This window comes from Phoca vitulina, unplaced genomic scaffold (assembly GCF_004348235.1).
Source record: "Phoca vitulina isolate PV1807 unplaced genomic scaffold, GSC_HSeal_1.0 scaffold2, whole genome shotgun sequence".
NCBI lineage: Eukaryota > Metazoa > Chordata > Mammalia > Carnivora > Phocidae > Phoca > Phoca vitulina.
Window position 1 is genome coordinate 100,510,740 of NW_022589705.1, and position 16,964 is coordinate 100,527,703.

The 16,964-nt window shown below is 64.9% G+C and overlaps 4 protein-coding genes across 5 annotated transcripts in view; 3 read left to right on the top strand and 1 right to left on the bottom strand.

Annotated features, from left to right (window-relative positions):
• Nucleotides 1–2,813, top strand: part of SDF4 (stromal cell derived factor 4) — a 13,958-nt gene extending 11,145 nt beyond the window's left edge. For both annotated transcript variants that reach the window (XM_032395769.1, XM_032395775.1), the window contains exons 5-7: nucleotides 388–546; nucleotides 899–1,074; nucleotides 2,132–2,813. In XM_032395769.1, coding sequence (XP_032251660.1) covers nucleotides 388–546; nucleotides 899–1,074; nucleotides 2,132–2,308 — 512 coding nt within the window. In that variant the 3' untranslated portion in view covers nucleotides 2,309–2,813. The remainder of the gene's footprint in view (nucleotides 1–387; nucleotides 547–898; nucleotides 1,075–2,131) is intronic.
• Nucleotides 2,814–6,066: 3,253 nt separating this feature from the next.
• TNFRSF4 (TNF receptor superfamily member 4) lies at nucleotides 6,067–8,784 on the top strand. Its single transcript, XM_032418859.1, has 7 exons — nucleotides 6,067–6,214; nucleotides 6,488–6,610; nucleotides 7,092–7,193; nucleotides 7,537–7,603; nucleotides 8,162–8,358; nucleotides 8,526–8,624; nucleotides 8,714–8,784. Exons 1-7 carry the CDS (start codon nucleotides 6,067–6,069, stop codon nucleotides 8,782–8,784), a joined length of 807 nt encoding a protein of 268 aa, XP_032274750.1.
• A 4,015-nt stretch (nucleotides 8,785–12,799) lies between these two features.
• Nucleotides 12,800–16,964, bottom strand: part of TTLL10 (tubulin tyrosine ligase like 10) — a 38,693-nt gene continuing 34,528 nt past the window's right edge. The window contains exon 17 of the mRNA XM_032415339.1: nucleotides 12,800–12,945. Coding sequence (XP_032271230.1) covers nucleotides 12,800–12,945 — 146 coding nt within the window. The remainder of the gene's footprint in view (nucleotides 12,946–16,964) is intronic.
• On the top strand, nucleotides 13,207–15,995 carry TNFRSF18 (TNF receptor superfamily member 18). The gene is made up of 6 exons (XM_032418873.1): nucleotides 13,207–13,363; nucleotides 13,752–13,768; nucleotides 14,224–14,338; nucleotides 15,344–15,431; nucleotides 15,599–15,801; nucleotides 15,871–15,995. Exons 1-6 carry the CDS (start codon nucleotides 13,207–13,209, stop codon nucleotides 15,993–15,995), a joined length of 705 nt encoding a protein of 234 aa, XP_032274764.1.

Sequence of the window (16,964 nt, forward strand, 5' to 3'; positions counted from 1 at the left end):
GTATGAGGGCAGGGGGCGGGCGTCTGTGCCTGGGGGGGGGGGGGGGGGCCCCGGGGGGGGATTGTGGGTTTTGGGGGGGGGGGGGGTGTTGTCGGGGGGGGGTTGGCCCCTGTATTTGGGGGGGTCTGTGTCCACGGGTATTTGCATCTTGTGAGGTCTGTGTCTGCATCTGAGAGTAGTCTGTGCCTGTGTCTTGGGAGGGTCTGTGTCTGTCTGGGGGGCTGTGCACCATCTGCCTCCCTGAGGGCTGAGCTCCCCTTCGAGCGGCAGGGTCCTTGGCCTCACTGACCGCAGTGTCCTGAGCCAGCCTTCCCATCCAGGCAGCCCGTCTCAGGACTTTTCAGATGCGTGCAGGGTCCTGGGTCCTCACGGGTATGCCTCTCTCAGCACAGGAAGTCCTGGAGAACCTCAAGGACCGCTGGTACCAGGCAGACAATCCCCCCTCAGACCTGCTTCTGACTGAGGACGAGTTCCTGTCGTTCCTGCACCCTGAGCACAGCCGTGGCATGCTCAAGTTCATGGTCAAGGAGATTGTCCGGGACCTGGGTGAGGCCTCGCCCGTGACCCAGCCTCTAGGGGGTGGTGCCTCCCTGCTGGCGGCTGGGCTGGCGGGCAGGGCCCATGTGCACCTGCAGCAGTCCTCCTGGCAGGGGTCGGCCGGGGGTCTTGGAGGCTGTGTGGCTGCACAGTGGTGAGGGAGGGTCAGGCCTTGTACGGGGCCCTCTGGCCTCCGTCAGGCTCTCGAGCAGGTCAGGTGAGATGCACCTGTTTTGCTTTAGGCTAAAATTGAACACACTGAAAATTTGGCAGCAAACCTGTTTGGTTTATTTTCTTCTGGGTGGGCCTGGGTGGTCCCATGTCTACTTGAGGTCTGAGCGTCCACTCCCCTGTCTGGCAGACCAGGACGGTGACAAGCGGCTCTCGCTGCCCGAGTTCATCTCTCTGCCCGTGGGCACGGTGGAGAACCAGCAGGGCCAGGATATCGATGACAGTTGGGTCAGAGACCGAAAAAAAGAGTTTGAGGAACTGATCGACGCCAACCATGACGGGATTGTGACCATGGCGGAGCTGGAGGTGAGCGCAAGTGCCCGGGGGGCATCTGAGGTCGGCCCAGGTCCCCAGGCTTCCCGGGGTGCCTGAGGCAAGGGGCTGTGGTGGAAAGGAAGGCGGCGTTGGTCCGGCTGTGGCTGGTGGTGCGGCCCTTCACGGCACCTGGAGGTGGGCTCCCTGCGTGCGGGGGAGGGGGATTCGCCTGACGGCGTGGTCGCCTGGGGCGCCCAGACAAGATGCGCGCAGAAGAGCCGGCAGCACAGTGAGGCGCCCGTGCCTGCCGCCCGGTCGGGGTGCTGGGATGTCTCGGCCCCTCCTGGCTGCAGGCGGCCACTCCCCAGTAGGCAGCTGGCTTGGGCGCCGGGGGCTGCAGGCTCTGTTGGAATCCACCACCTTCCCTGAAGTGTTTTTGCTGCTGTGTGGGTGCTGTGTGGGCTTGTTTTCTCCGTTGCCGGGTGACTCATTGTCTTTACACCAGAATTCTCTGATCCCTGTTGATAGCTGGTGGGCACATCTGGTTCAGGGATTGAACAGCGGCTCGTCGGGTCTGTGTCCAGGCGCCACGTGACCCACGGGCAGGCCCCCGGCGGCCACTCAAGGCTGTTTGCCCTCCGGCCGGCCCTTCCTTCCATCAGGGGTGCCCTGAGGAGGACGGGAGGCGGCGAGTCTCAGGCGCCCACGCAGGCAAAGGCTGTCTGGCCCTGAGCCCCTTCTAGCCTGGTGTCTGTGTTCCAGAACATTCCAGAACATGCCCATATCCCCTTCTTGCTGCTTCTGTTCTGTCCGCCCATGGGGTATTTTAAATGAGGCGCTGCTTTCTGTAGCTGGTGACAGGGTCAGAGACCTGCAGCCGCTTCCCTGAGGCAGGAGGTGCCAACCTCGCTGACAGGGCATCCGTGGGGCGGGGGCGTCCGCCCTGGGGGGCCGTGTCTCACGGCCACGTCACCGAGTGCGGACTTGGTGCTGTAGTGGGGATGACACCCGGGGTCGACGGGCCCCAGCGCTGCCGGGGGGTGGGTGCGCTGGGGAGGGCCGTGGCAGCCAGGGATCCATGCTGACCCGGTGGCCGGAACCCTTGTAGGACTACATGGACCCCATGAACGAGTACAACGCCCTTAACGAGGCCAAGCAGATGATCGCCATCGCCGACGAGAACCAGAACCACCACCTGGAGCCCGAGGAGGTCCTCAAGTACAGCGAGTTCTTCACGGGCAGCAAACTGATGGACTATGCCCGCAACGTGCACGAGGAGTTCTGAGCCCGCGCCTCCTGCCGCCTGCCCCATGCGCCTCGGCCGGCTGGCCCCTCCGGGAGGCCTCGCTGCCTCCCTCCCGCGGCCCCGAGAGCCGTGGGCCAGGCTTGTCACAGATGTGCTTGAGCGGGCCCGGGTCCCGAGGTGCAGTTGCGGGCTGGCTGCCCCCCACGCGTGGGGTCCCATGTGACTGCTGCGTCTCGCTTCTGAGAACCGGGCGCCGTTCTGCTGAGGGCACTGACCGCATCGGGGCCCTGTGGGCTCACCACGCCTGTGGGAGGGAGCGCAGCTCCTGCCGTTTCCTTGAAAACCGAGCAGTGAACCAACTGTTAGGGTGTGCTCTGCTGGGAGCCCGTAGCCGGCCGCTGGGGGTGCCTGCCGCAGCGTTCAGTCTCCGAAAACACACACACTTGTGATGAGAATCTCATTAATGTACTTTAAAATAGAGTTGCCTTTTTCTCCTAACTTCATTTCTTTGTTGAAAAAAAGCCCATAAAATGATTTTGGAACGTTTGTGGCTAGCTGGCTTCCACTCAGTGCTTTTGAGGTGGGCGATTTGGTGAGAACAGAGGGTTTGGTCAGGCTCTTGCCAGGGCAGGTGTGGAAGGGACCAGGCCCCGGGGTGGGGCTGCATGTGAGGGATGTGTTCAGCGATGGGGAGGCCCGTGGGTACGTGGAAGAGGGCTCTTGCAGGGAGCGGAGGGTCTGGGCTACGGATTCAAAGTCAGGAGCGTGGAGCCTGGGTGAGACCCCCTGGGAGGGGCCCGGTGGGGGGACCGGAGTTCCTGGTAGGGAGGGAAGATCTGAGGACAAGGCCTTAGGGCAGGGGCCGGGGGGAGAACACAGGAGTCCACCGAGAGTCACCTCCAGCTGGGCTGGCTGTGGGGGACGGAGCAGAGGTGGCCAGGGGATCTGGAGTCTCACTGAACCTGTAGTCAGGGGCTGGGAGGGCCTGAGAGCCTGGGGACAGGACGGGGCTATTGGTGGAGGTCCCACCAGACCTCGATTTCTCAGGCTTGCGGTCCCCGGCCCTTTCTGGGGGTCAGCTGTGCCCAGTACTTTTCTCGTGTGTGGAGACAGAGGGCCTTGAGCCGTGAGGGGTTTAACTGACTGAGGGTCTCTGACCTCACGTACCTCCGAGCTGCCACCTTCAGCCCCTGCCCCCTGCCCCTGCACCGCTCCGTGCTGGTCATCCCCTTGGGACCCTGAGCCATGGGCTGTGGCGCCTCAGTGGACCGCTCACCCAGCCAGTGGGTCCGCTCAGGCCTTAGAGGGCCCTGCTCGGGTGGGGGCTCCCGCCAAGTGGGCAGAGGGGCTGCCCTGAGCTGCCCTTGTGACCTGCCCTTGCCACAGGGAGGGACCCGCTTCCGAGCAGTGTGGGGTGGGGCCGCTGTAGAGGAACAAGGGCACAGTGACACCTGCGCTGGCTTCCAGGCAGACGAGACTTCAGAAGGGACAGGAGTGTGTGGTGGGAGGGGGTCCCCATGGTGGCCAGGCCCACGTGGGGGAGTCAGCCGCGAGCAGCTGTGTGATGTTGGGCAGAGGTGTGGGCGGAGGCCGGGGGTCGGCTGGGCCCACAGGATGCAGGCTGAGTGCGGTTAGTTAGTTGTCTGTGCTCGGCGGGTCCCCGTGAGCAGATGCCCGATTCGTGGGCCAGGTGTGCAGGGCCTCAGGCATGGGGACCCGTACAGCCAGAGGGCAGGCAGCCCCACGTGGCCCCCAGAGAAGGAGGGGCACGCTGGAGGGGGCGCCGCCCAGCGGAGTCCCAAGTTAGCTCAACCTCAGGGGCTGCAGTTTGTCTTTGTCAATTAAAAAAAAAGATTTTTCTCACCATGTGCGGAAGACGGGGCCCACGCATGCACACGCACGCACACCAGGCTGCCTGACGCCCTGGTCCCCTCCCCTGCGTGGCCCCCTGGCCGCTGGCAGGGCCTGCCTCCCTCCGCCCCAGCTGCTGTGGGCCGTGGCCTCGTCCGTGCCCACCTTGCCCAGCTCAGCCGGGGAGGAATTTCCCACAGGTGGGCTGGGGAAGCTCAGCTTTCTTACCCGTTGTCGGGGAGTCAGGGAGGGGAATTTCCAGCTTCCCCCCTGCTCCCCTCCCTGAGGGAGGCCCTGCGCCTGAAACTTTGTAAACTAACTGGTGAATGGTTAATTTCATCTCAAGGTTATGGTTTGGAAGGTACAGAACGACACAGCGTAGCCTCCCCTGCCTCCAGGGCACCCAGTGATGTCGGAGCCGGGTGGGCACATGCCTGTTCTTCCCGCTTGACACACCGCAGCCCTGCACACGGCCCTCCCCGCCTGCCCTGCAACCGCCCAGGGCCGCGTCCGAGGACCACCCAGTGGGTCATCCCAGGCCTCGTGTTGGTGCTGTGGGGACACTAAGCCCAGGGTGGGTGTGGGGTGGGGCCGGGTTGGCCCGGCCACCACAGGGCACGCAGCCGTCCTGCTGGCCCCCACGCGGCCAGGGAGTCAGAGTGGGTGCGGGTGGACGCCCTGCCCCACCCTCAGAGCAGCCGCACACACACACACGGGTTCATGCGTGCTCCCAGGCATACTTTGTACGCAGGGTACAGGGCAGGTGCTGTCCTAACGATACCAGGGATGATCGTGTCCCCGTCCTGGGGGCCGGACGTCTGAGAGCCTCCTGAGGCCTCTGTCCTCGCGTGGCCTCCCTCTGCGCTCTCCTGGGGTCTCTCCCAGAAGGACGCCAGCCCTTTGGGATCAGGACCCACCCCTCTGACCCCATCTAAACTTTACCAGCACCCCAGAGGCCCTGTCTCCACAAACAGCCACGTTGGAGGTCAGGGTTTCAACCCAGGGATTTGGGGGCACAGTTGAGCTCCTAACACCTGCTGTGCTCACAGACCAGCACACCCCTGCGTTTGCACTCATGCCGGCCACATACGCTTGCACACGGCACATGCTCCCACACGCCTGCACGCTCACCGTGTGGGCACAGGTGCCCTCGAAGCCCTTGACCACTGTCTCAGTCGGCTAGTTTCGGACGCTTGGGCCAGGCACCATGCCCTGGAGTCTGGGGCACTGCTGATCTTCCCCCCGAGCCGATGCCCAGTAGAGAGTAGAGGGTCCAGATGGTTGAGGCCTGTCTCCTGAGCAGTGTGCTGCCTCGGTTTGCCCCTCTGTTCTGTGCACCCCTTTGCTTGGGGGTGAGGATTGGCATGAATGTCGCCTTTTGTGGGGGGCATTGCAGGGGCAGCTACCTGCTCGTCCTGAGGGGTCTGCCCTGCCCTGTACAGGGAGAGGGGTTGCCCAGAAGGAGCAAGCTTGTGGAGGGGCCCGAAGACTACCCTCATCCAAACGGCTTGGTTGGGCTGGGCAGAGCAGGAGGGTACCCGGTGTGCCCAGCCGAAGGGACTCCACGTCCCCGGTGAGATGGGGGCAAGAGGGGTCCAGTGTGTGGGGGTGCGGACTAGATGTGCAGGCCCTGCTAGGGGTCAGGCGGCTGCCGGTCCTCCCTTTGGGCCCAGGTCTGCTGCCAGCCGGCTGAGCCTGAGGCTACTGGGCGTAGTTGAGGGGACGAGGGCCCTGCGGCCCAGGGCAGGGGAGAAGCCCACAGCCTGGACAGTTGCTTCCCAGGCTAGCTGTCTTCTTGCTGCCAGCCCAGGTCAGGGGTCCCCAGCCCTTCCTGGGCCTCCTTCCTCCTGGTCCCCTCCTCCCCTCTCCCTCCCCACCCCTCCTCCGCAGCCCTTATAGCCACATCCTGCAAGGAAAAACCCCAGACTCCTGCACCGCCCGCGGAGATGAGGATGTTCGGGGAGGCTCAGCGGCCCAGTGGGCCTCACCCAGCCCTCCTGCTCCTGGGACTAGTGCTGGGCACTGCAGCCCGGCTCACCTGTGTGGGGGATGCCTACCCCAAAGACGGCAGGTGCTGTCGTGACTGCCCGCCAGGTGAGTGGCCTGGCCACAGAATTGGGGGGGGGTGCCTGTGGGTTCATGGGGACCTGAGACATGGGGGTGGGGGTCATAGGGATGGGAGACATATGGGGTTGGGCGTTGGGGAGAGGGGAACATGCAGATGGGGTCCTGGGACGCGGGGGTCATGGGCTGGTGGGCTCAGGCTGATAGAGTGGGTGACCTGCAACCGGGCCCAGGACCGTGGGCCACCAGGACCGGGGTTGGGGGTGCCAGGCCATGCTGAGCTCGGCCCGCCTCCCGCTGCAGGTTATGGGATGGAGAGCCGCTGCAGCAGAGGTCAGGACACCAAGTGCCACCCGTGTCTGTCTGGCTTCTACAACGAGGCTACGAACTACGAACCCTGCAAACCCTGCACACAGTGCAATCAGAGTGAGCACCACCCCAGCCCGGATCCCGGGACCCCCACCCGAGTCCCCGTCGCCCCGCCCAGGCACTCACAGGAGGTCCCCACAGCCGCAGAAACAAACCCCAAACCACAGTGGGGCCTGCTGCACCACGGAGGCCCCCTAGGAGCCCCTCCCTCCTCCCAGGGGAGCTGAGGCCACGTGGAGTCAGGCAGGAGCACATGCCTGCCAGTGGGCCTTTGGGGGTGGTGAGAGCCGCATCCAAGCGCCACCGAGGGTCCTGCTGCGGGCCTGACAGAAGGTGGGACGGGAGGCTGGAACCGCCACGGGGATGTGTCCCAGGGGCCACGTGGCCAGAAGGAATATGGCATCCAGGGACTGGAGAGAACCGGGAGCTGCCCGGCTGCGAGGGGGCTGCTGGTCCGGGAGCCCTCGGCCTCGGTCCTCCAGCCTGCCCGGCAGCCCCGGCAGCCCCGCCGACTGCGCCCGCCTCACCTGACCCCCAGGAAGTGGGAGCGAACTCAAGCGGAGGTGCACACCCACGCAGGACACTGTCTGCAGCTGTAAGCCAGGCACCGAGCCCCAGGACGGCTTCAAGCGTGGAGTCGGTGAGCCCGGGCGTGGGCGGCGTGTGCCTGAGAGGTCAGGGTCTGCGTGCCGGTGGGGGCCTCGCGGGCTGTAAAGGAAGCATGTCTTCTACATCACGTGCTATCACTTCCCACTGCACCCCCCCCCCCCCCCGCCCAGGCGCGGGTTCTTCCCCCCCCCAACAGGCCATGCCAAGAAAGGGGTGGGGGCACCTGGGTCAGGGCCAGGGGGTGGCATGTGGGCAGGGAGGAGGTTCTGGAGGCTGTGGTGGGGGAGCGCCCAGCCCTACAGAACTAGCCCCCAGCAGCAGCTGTGTCCAAGTGGCAGTGGAGGAGACTGTCTGTCCTGCTGTCTTTGTTGCAGACTGTGCCCCGTGCCCACTGGGACACTTCTCCCCAGGTGACAACCAGGCCTGCAAGCCCTGGACCAAGTGAGTGACCTGGGGGGCTCCTGGCCCCTGCTCCCCCCAATGGCCCCTGTCCCCTCATGACCCCTGGCCCCACTGTGCTGCCCGCCTGCTCGGTCCTGGTCCAGCCTGACTGTTGGGTTGGAGTGAGGAGTGTATGAGACTCTGTCCCAGGCCCTGGGAGTCTGTGAGAGCCCCACTCATCCACAGCTGTGGCCTCCACGGCGGGGGCAGCGAGAGAAGAGCAAGGGGGTGGGCTGAGAGGGCAAGGTGCGGCTGGAGCAGCTTGGGAGGAGACCGTGTAGGGAGCAGAGCGAGGGGAGATGGGGAATGACGGTGTGGGGCAGGTGGCCCTGGGTGTGGCCAAGGTCCCCTGGGGTTGTGGGGGCCTGGGCAGGGTCCTCGGCCCGTCCCCTGGGTGGGAGTGTGATGCTGCCTGAGGTGATCCAGTGTGGATTGGTCATCGCTCCCCACATCTCCCTGGTCCTGTCTCAGTTCTGGGCCCATCCAGTCAATCTGGGAGGAGTTGGCGGGGGGCGGGGGTGGGGGCTCTGGCCTGATCGACTCCCCTGCCTTCCTCAGCTGTACCTTGATGGGAAAGCGCACGGTGCGGCCAGCCAGCACAAGCTCGGATGCTGTCTGTGAGGACAGGAGCCCCCCAGCCACACTGCCGCAGGAGACCCCGCGCCCCCCAGCCTGGCCCCCCACCACCCAGCCCACCACGGCCTGGGCCAGGGTCCCACAGGAGCCCTTCACACCCCCTACAGAGCCCCCCAGGGGTAAGGGGGGCCTGGCCTCACCCCAGCAGGGCCCTCCCCAACCCAAAACAGAAGGGGCGTGGGGAGAGAGGGATGGGGTGGGATGCCCTCTGCCCTCATGGAGGCCCCCCAGGGGTGGACTCCTTGCTCTGGTGGACCCCACCCCAGCAGGCCCTGCCTCCCCACAGGCCCCCAGCTGGCTGTTGTCCTGGGCCTGGGCCTGCTTGCCCCCATGGTGGCCGCGCTGGCCCTGCTCCTGCACCACCGAGCCTGGCGGCTGCCCCCCAGTAAGTACCCCGTGTGGCCCCAGCCCAGACGGCCTCCCGAAGGGCTGAAACCCTGACCCACCTCCCGCCTCTCGCTCTTCCCCCCCCAGCTGGAAATAGCTTCCGGACCCCTATCCAAGAGGAGCACGCCGACGCCAACTCCACCCTGGCCAAGATCTGAACAGCTAGCGCTCCCACGCCAGGCTGGGAGCCCAGAGGGTCTGCTAGACATTGAGGGGCATCGGGGGTGCCCCCAGGTGCAGGCCGCCACACCCCATCACCTGGGTGCCCTGTCGCCCCGCCACCCCACCCTGCGCCGTTTTAGGTGCTCCTGGGCTGGCACCCAGGGCTCTGCTACGTATGCTGTGCATACTTCCTGCCCAGGGTGGTGCCCCCCAATAAAGGACATTGGCGAATGTGGGTCTCTGCTGGATGCCAGTGGCCGGGGGCCGCACAGCCGCGGAGGGTCCCCGCTGGGTGCCGGCGGGCCGGGGGCCGCACAGCCGTGGAGGGTCCCCGCTGGGTGCCGGCGGGCCGGGGGCCGCACAGCCACGGAGGGAGCGCGGGGGCTGTGCCCACTCTGGTGGGAGAGGGATCTCCAGCCTAGGCAGGGTTGTTGGGTAGGGAGCTCAAGTGGACCCCACTCAGAGACCGCAGGACCCCTGTCCTCACCCCTTCTCTGAGCATGTCCCGGCACCTGCAGTGGGGCGTGGAGGCCAAAATAAATGTCCTGGGAGGATTAGACAACCCAGCAGCTTGTTGGGGGAATCCGGGAGCTGCTGCTCTGAGCCCCTAAACCTGGGTGAGTAGGCCCCAGGCACCCCCAGCGAGCCCACAGCTTGGGCACTAATGGGAGCAGGTAGGAGACCGGAGGCCCTGGCCCCAAAGGGGACGTTTGAGGGCGACCCTTCAGGTCTCTGTGTGTCCTTCCAGAGCAGAGAGCTCAAGACATATTCTTTCTCGAGGCCCCTCGACCTGCATGCCCACCCGACCTGCCTGTGTGCGGTCAGTACTGAGCAGTGAAGGTTGGGTGTCACCACTTCGGGAAAGTAGAGATTTCCAATCAGGCTGATCCTCAGTTTGCCCTTGGTGTAAACAAAAGGCCTCAATGCAGAAAAATCCCAATGCCCATCGACAGTGGGGTCCCACTGACCATGACTTGTCCATGACCATGGCGCCCCTCCGGCTGGGCTGCCAGGCCAGGTAGAGAGTGTCCTTTGCAGCTGCCAGGTGGCCTGCAGCCAAAGGCAGTATGGCGAGCGTGAGACTCTGGGCCCTAACTCCGGCACAGCCCTGGACACCAACCCTCCTTGTTTCCTGGGCCATCTTGCTCCCCAAGGTCGCCCCAGAGGCCCGTCCAACCCGTCTTCAAATCTCTGACCCCTCCGCCCCTGGCCTGAACACTGCAGAGGGAGGACAGAGCCGTCCCATGTTCATCCACACTGCGTTCCCACGGTCTTCTGGCGTGAGCCTCAGCAGTGACCAGAACGACGTAAGCCGTGCCCTCGACACAGGCAGCAAACCCGCAGCCTTGACTGGGGACAGTGGTTCCCAGGACAGCACGGAGGCTGTGGAGAAGTGCTATGGGACCTGGTGGAGGGGCAGGGTGGGGGCAGGGGAGGGGGCAGATCCTGGGGCCTTCCTCCCCACACCTCCCAGCTCTTCCCTCAGCCGGGACACCCTCCCCTTGCCTGGCTGCTCCATCCCTGCTATGGGACAGAAAGATGGACTGAGTCACCTGCTCTTTGCTTCTACACCGACCCTAAGCACACTCTCCAGCCCCTCACCCCCTGCCAGTCTGCTGAAAACCCTCAAACTTCCTCCGCCCCAGGCCTGCCTGACCCCCAGGCCTGGGTGATGGAGCTGTGGCCCTGCCCAGCGCCCAGTGTCCCCCAGCCACCTCTCCCCGGGGCCCCTCCTCCACGCCCCCACCTGGTACCCCATCCGGCCCTGCTGTCAGAGCCCCATCTCCACACACCACCACCCTTCTGGTTACTGCCTGGACTCCGTGAAGGGCCCTCCGCTAACAGGAACAGGGGTTGTGTAAGTTGGAACGAGTGATAACGTAAAAATGTGGTGAGCGGCTCAGAGTACTGGAAAACACAGATGCAGATAAGGATCGCCTCTGCCTTCACTGCCCAGCCGTGGAGGCTCCACGCATCCCCGCAGCCTGTGACTGGGGGGGGGGGGGGGGGGCTTCCGGAGGAGCTGGAGCAAGAAAGCAGACGCAGGCACTGACATTTGGCTGACGTCACCCCTGCCTTTTGAGGGGCCTTGCTCATAAGCCACTATCTCTGCGGGCATTTGACGTGGGCCCTTTGATTGCTTGCTGCTGCGGGTGCAGCCACGGAAGAACATTCCTCTCCCACTCGCCCCCGGGCCCTTCCAGTGGACATTTCCTGCCCAGCTCACCTTCACCCCTCCCCACCACACACTGCTTCCAGAAGCTTCTAACTCTGTCCCTGCTTCCAGAAGGACCAGCGGACACTTGGCACAGTCTGACAAGCATCATTTGTAGGGTACTGATCATATTTTCCTGGGCCACAGTACATCGTGCGCTAACCAGAACTGGGGTGACCCGGTACTGCCGCAGACCTGACCCCTCAGGTCTTTGAAATGAGCAGTGGATGAAGGTCTAGACCTGCTGGTTCTGTGCATGGAGTCCCTCTCGGTCCCAGCGCTCAGACACACGTCCCGGTGTGGGAGCTGAACAGAGACCTCAGGGCCCCTCGGAGCCTCGGGCAGCCTGGAGCTACAGCCCACCCTTGAGCCCCCTCCCTGCCCTGCACGGCCAGGCTTACCCCTCTGGGGAGGGGCTGTGCCTCCTGGGACTGGGAGAGCTGGGTCACAGACGGCTAATTCCTGTCATTTCCCTCAGAAAAGGAACAGCTGCCCATCCGGCCAGGTGGCAGCTACAGGTCTCAAAGGCCAATACCACAGCTGTCGCCACCCTCCCGCCCTGGGGGTATAAGCCCAGTCTCGCTCCTGAGACCCTGGCCCCAGGGAGGCTTCCTGGAGGAGGCAGGGCCCCAGAAGCCCTCTGTGCACACGGGGAAGCCGAAGCTCTGAGACACCAGGGACAGTCTCACGGTGAGTGGGAGACTGAATTTTCTGTGGTTCGAGGGCTCGGTCAGAGGCTGGCCCTCCACACCCTCCAGGATGACCAGATTTGTCTGGAGAGGTCTGGGTGCAAAGCAGCCCAGCAGTTAGAGCTGGGACCTGAGCAGGGCCACCTCTGGGCCAGAGCTTCAAGAGACCAGAGGTGTGGTCAATGCCTGGACTGCTCCTTACCAGCAACCTTCCCAAGATCTGAGGAGGTCCTTGGGTTGGGGGCGTGGGGGCGCTCCCCTAGAAGCCCTAAGCTACGAGCAGGTGCCAGCACCGCGGCACCCCAGCGGTGCGTGTGCGTGTGTGTGTGTGTGTGGGGCCACCATGTGCACCTGGAGCCTGGTCAGACCTTGTTGGCCAAGTGACGGTGCTTGTCCTCATCCCCAGAAAGTGAGGGGGGTGTTGTCCCAATCCCTGGAGAGTGGGAGGGCCCCTTCTGCTCCCTGGAAAGTGGGGGGCCTCTTGGTGTGGGGCTCTGTGCTGAGGACCGGCAGGCAGGACCATGATGCTGGCAGATGTGGGCTCTGGGGTGTGTAGGTTTCATAGAGGACGAGGGAGTTGGAGGAGATCTTTAAAAGCCCATAGGGCCCTCCTGAGGAAGCTGGAGCAGGGAGGGGACCCAGCCAGACACCGAGGGGGCACAGCGAGGGAGCAGCCCTTGGCCAGACTGTCCTGCGCACCTGTGGGCACTACCCTCCTCAGGGTGCTGTCTGCCACTTAGCATCCAGCACCCCCGCAGGCAACCCTCCCTTCAGACCTGACAGGTTACAGGTTCCTCTCCCTTCCCAGTCCTGCCCGAGCCTTAGTTGGGGATGTAGGCTGTGCTCAGTGTCCCCCTACCCCCCATAGACAGACATTTGGGGGCATATTTAGTTTCTGGGTAGGAATTCCTGGAGCAAAGTTCAGGAACACTTAGGACCCCCCAAGGCCCCCCCCCCCGCCCCCGCACACCAGTCTCCTGGAGGCCCCCGCCCCCACCCTGTGTGGTTGCACTCTGCAGCCTGCTAAGAGACCACCTCCGTGAGATACAGCTGGGCTCCGTTGACTTAAAAACATTTTTTATTATTTAGAGCAGCTTTGGGTTCACATCAAACGTGAGGGGCGGCTGCAGAGATTTCCCACGTGCCCCTGCCCCCGGGGGCCATTTGTGACGTTGGACACGCGGCGCGGACAAGTCGCGGTGTCGTGGGCTGCCTGGTCTGCGAGAGGGTCGCGCGCGGCCGTGCATTCTGTGCTTTGGACAAAGCTCTAACGACACGTCGTCACTGCAGTCACTCGCGGTAGTTTCCCTGCCCCAGAGCCCCGGCGCGCCGCCTGCCCCGGGCATTGTGGGTTGCCAGGTGGCACCGGGGGTCCGGATGGGAACAATTCCTCTGCCCTCCCCGCAGCTCGGCAGAGGCCCGCAGCCCGCGGGGCGGGGTCTGGGCGTGCCCGGATGGGGGCGGGGCGGGGCCCGTCCCCTCAAATCTCGCGGCTCCGTCCCGCCGTGGGTGCCATGGAGGCGAGGGGCGCGCGCGTGGCCCTGTGCGGCGTCACGCTGCTCTGCGCCGTGGGCCTGGGCCAGCGCCCCGCCGGGGGTCTGAGCTGCGGCCCCGACCGCCTTCTGCGTGGAACCGGGACGGACGCGCGCTGCTGTCGCCTGTGCGCCCCGGGTAAGGCGCGCGCGGGGAGCCTGTCTCGTGGGGCAGCAGCGCCGCGCCCTCTCCCTGTGCTCAGACCGGCTCGACGGGGCGGTGGGCAGACCTTCTGGGTCCAGAGCCCACTGTCCCAGGGGAATGGGTGCGGGGGCGTGTGGCAGCGAGGAGCTCAGCTCAGGCCAGTGGCCCAAAGAGGGGTCAGGGGCTCGGGGTGTGCAAGCCTTCCCCAAGGCGAGTCTTGGGTCCCAAGGTGGAGGAAGGCCGTCTGAGCTCTTACGGAGTGGCTCGTGAGCCGTTGGCTGTCACTCAGGCCAGCACAGGTTCTGGCCCAGCCCCTGCCTCTGACCTGCATCTGTGGGTGAGGGCCAAGCGGTCTGGGCCAGCTTGGGGACAAATACTGCAGGGAAAGCAGCCCAGGGCGTCACCCTGCCGGAGCCTGAGGGTTGAGAAGGGCGGTCTCTGAGGGTCCCACGTCTCAGTGCAGCAGGCAGGGACAGGCAGGAGGAAAAGGGGAGAGGGAGTAGGTCCCCCAGGTGGCCCCTTTGTCCAGCAGGGATGTGTTCTGGTGACATGCCAAGTCACAACCACCCTGGGTGGGAGCAGCTTCAGGACAGTGGGGGACACAGCCAGGCCACATGGTGGAGGAGCTAGGTGCCTAGGAGGGAGGGAGACAGCTGGACCCCACCGGGGTCCTGGCTCCCAGACAGGTGCCCTCTGCCCCCTGGGGCTGCCTGAGGGTGGATGTATGGACTGCCCTTCCCTATATCACCCCATTCCCTCTGGAGGGCCCCGGGGTGGGGTGGGGGGGGAGTCCTGAGGAGGGAGGGGCTTGGCTCAGCTGCTGAGAGGGCTGGCTTTTCTCTTGCTCAGCTGAGGCTTGTCCTGAGGGGGACTGCACATGTGTTGAGCCAGGGTACCACTGTGGAGACCCCCAGTGCAAGACCTGCAAGCACCACACTTGCCCGCCGGGCCAGGAGGTGCGGCCTCATGGTAAGTCACCGGCCTGAGCGGGTCCATGGGTTTGACCAGGGCTGAGCCAGAGCTCATGGGACCGGGTGCGTAGCCAGTGCCATGAGGGTGGAGGGAAGTGCTTGCGTGTGGAGGGTACGTGCAGGTTCTCTGGGCAGGCACGCACTGGCGTCTCGGGTCCTGCAAGGCCCAGGTGGGTGGGGCCGTTTGCTGCTTGTTGCCGTAGCTCAGATGTGAGTCCTAGCACCCGGGCAGCTTTGGGGAGTCCTTCCCTCTCTTCACCTGGGTTTCTCCTTCCAGCTCGAGGGTACTCCTCAGGGCTGGTTGTGGGGAGTAGTGGGGGTGTCCAGGGGCTGTCTAGCCCTCAGGCCCTGGCTCTGATGATGCCCCAGTCCTCCACGTACCCTGAGCATCGGCATGGGGACAGTCCTGTCAAAGCTAGGCCTGCCCCCTGTTGCCCTGTCTGGGGGTCAACCTTTTCCTGAAGGGGCAGCTCAAATCCTCTTGGGGCCTGTTTACCTGATGGGAGGGACACAGTGTAGCCAGAGGGGCATTGGGAGGTTGGGTAGGACAGGGTCTAGGGTCAGCTGGGGTGCAAGCCTCACCTCCTCTCTCTGGGACCCTCACTGACCTCTTGCCCTCCAGGATACTGGACCAAGCATAAGGCCTGGCCTGATTCTTGCCTGGTTTCTACTTCCACCCCCTCTGGGCTCCCTTACCCTCCGGCCTCCAGTGGACAGGCCCCTGCACTCCCCTCTGGCCGTGTGCCACACAGCTCTCCTCTCCCAGATTCCCCAGGAACCTCCACTCAGCTCAGGGTCCCCCCAAGTCTGCCTCCCCCACAGATGCCTGCCCTGGAATGGGGCACACCTGGGCACTGATTCTGGCCAGGTCCCAGTCTTGCAGGCATCAGAGACCTCTGTCCAATGGCTAAGGTGTGTGGGAGTCATTCTGCTGTGGACCCAGGCCCCAGATGGATTCCCTCTCATCTACCCCAGCAAACCCCGGCTGTCTGTCTGTCTCCAGGGAAGTTCAATTTCGGCTTTGAGTGTGTCGACTGTGCCACAGGGACCTTCTCTGGAGGCCAGGAGGGCCGCTGCAAACCCTGGTCAGAGTGAGTCCTGGTGGGACCCTCAGGTGGCCGGCCGGTTCCTGAGGGAGGGGCCTCTCCTGTCCTTCCTGGTGCGGTGACCCACACACAACTCAGAGGACGGCAGCCCTGCGCAAGGGTTGCTCGGGTGGCCGAGGGCTGACCGAGGGCTCTGTGTCCGTGTGTCCCAGCTGCTCCCAGTTTGGGTATCCCACCATGTTCCCCGGGAACAAGACACACAATGCCGTATGTAGCCTGGGGCTGCCGCCCGCCGAGCCGCACGGCCCGCTGACCATCGTCCTCCTCACTGTGGCCGCCTGCATCCTGGTCCTGAGCGCAGCCCAGCTTGGCCTGCACATCTGGCAGCTGAGGAGGCAACCCGTGTGGCCCCCAGGTCAGTTGTGCCCCCCGGGGTGGGAGAGGTGGGCCCTTGGCCTGCCCACTGACCGAAGCCCCTCTGCAGAGACCCAGCTGCCCCTGGAGGCACGGCCACCAGCCGAGGATGCCTGCAGCTGCCAGTTCCCCCAGGAGGAGCGGGGCGAGCAGCTGTCGGAGGACAAGGGCCAGCTGAGGGGCCTGTGGGTGTGAGGCCGGGCTGTCCTCTGCCGCAGACCCAGAGCCAGACCCTCCCGGGAAGCGTCCCAGGGCTGACCCTCGGGAGCAAGGGCTCTGCACCCTGCCGGGGGGGCCCCAGCTCTGGGCCCGGCCCTGCTCCCCTCGATGGCGGAAGTGGGTGGGGGATGGTGACAGTGGCCAGTCCCCCAGACCATCCAGAAGAGGCAGCGGCTGTGGCCAGACCCCATGGGAGATAAAGCCACAGCCATGGCTGCTTCCCTCCCTCGCTGGCCCTGTTGCGGGGGGCGTCTACGGGCCCCTGGCTCCCAGGACAGGAGGCTGTGCCCAGTGCGGGACTTGGCTGCGGGCAGTGCGCAATAAACACTTGTCCAGTGACCTGAGTGGACGTGTTCTGGGGTGGGAGAACAGAGAGACAAGCCCCCACGCCCCGCCAGTAGCCCCAGTCTCCTTCCAGCCTAGGTGGGTCTGGGGGTGGGGCAGAAATCAGGGCCATTCCAGTCCTGGGCACAAGCACTTAGCAGGGACCATGGGACTTGGAAGGCTTCCTGGAGGAAGGGCACCATGATGGACACTTGTCCTGTGTGCCCTTTTGTGGCCCTGTCCGAACCCCCTGCTCTGGCAGTCTGCTTGGCACTCTGGGACAGCTGGATTCTGTGTCCAGTCTCTGGACCCCTGCTGCTCCGGACTCTGGGTTCTGTGCTGGTCGCACAGCCTGCTGGCTCCTGGGGGTGCCTGTCCTGTGTCATTCCGGCCCCAAGTCCAGGGCGAGTCACTTTCTACACGCAACTCTTCCTGGTCGGGAGGGCAGCCTCTGAGTGGCCTGCCTTTGGCCCCCACCCTCTCGGCAAGCCCTGCTGCTTGCCTCCGGCACCTCCCAGGTTCCCTCTCCCTCGGGGCATGGTTCTAGGCTCCCGCCCGTTGGAGGCGAGCAGTATTCTGCCAGCCTCCTGGCAGGACTGGCACCTGGGGGCTTTGATAAGG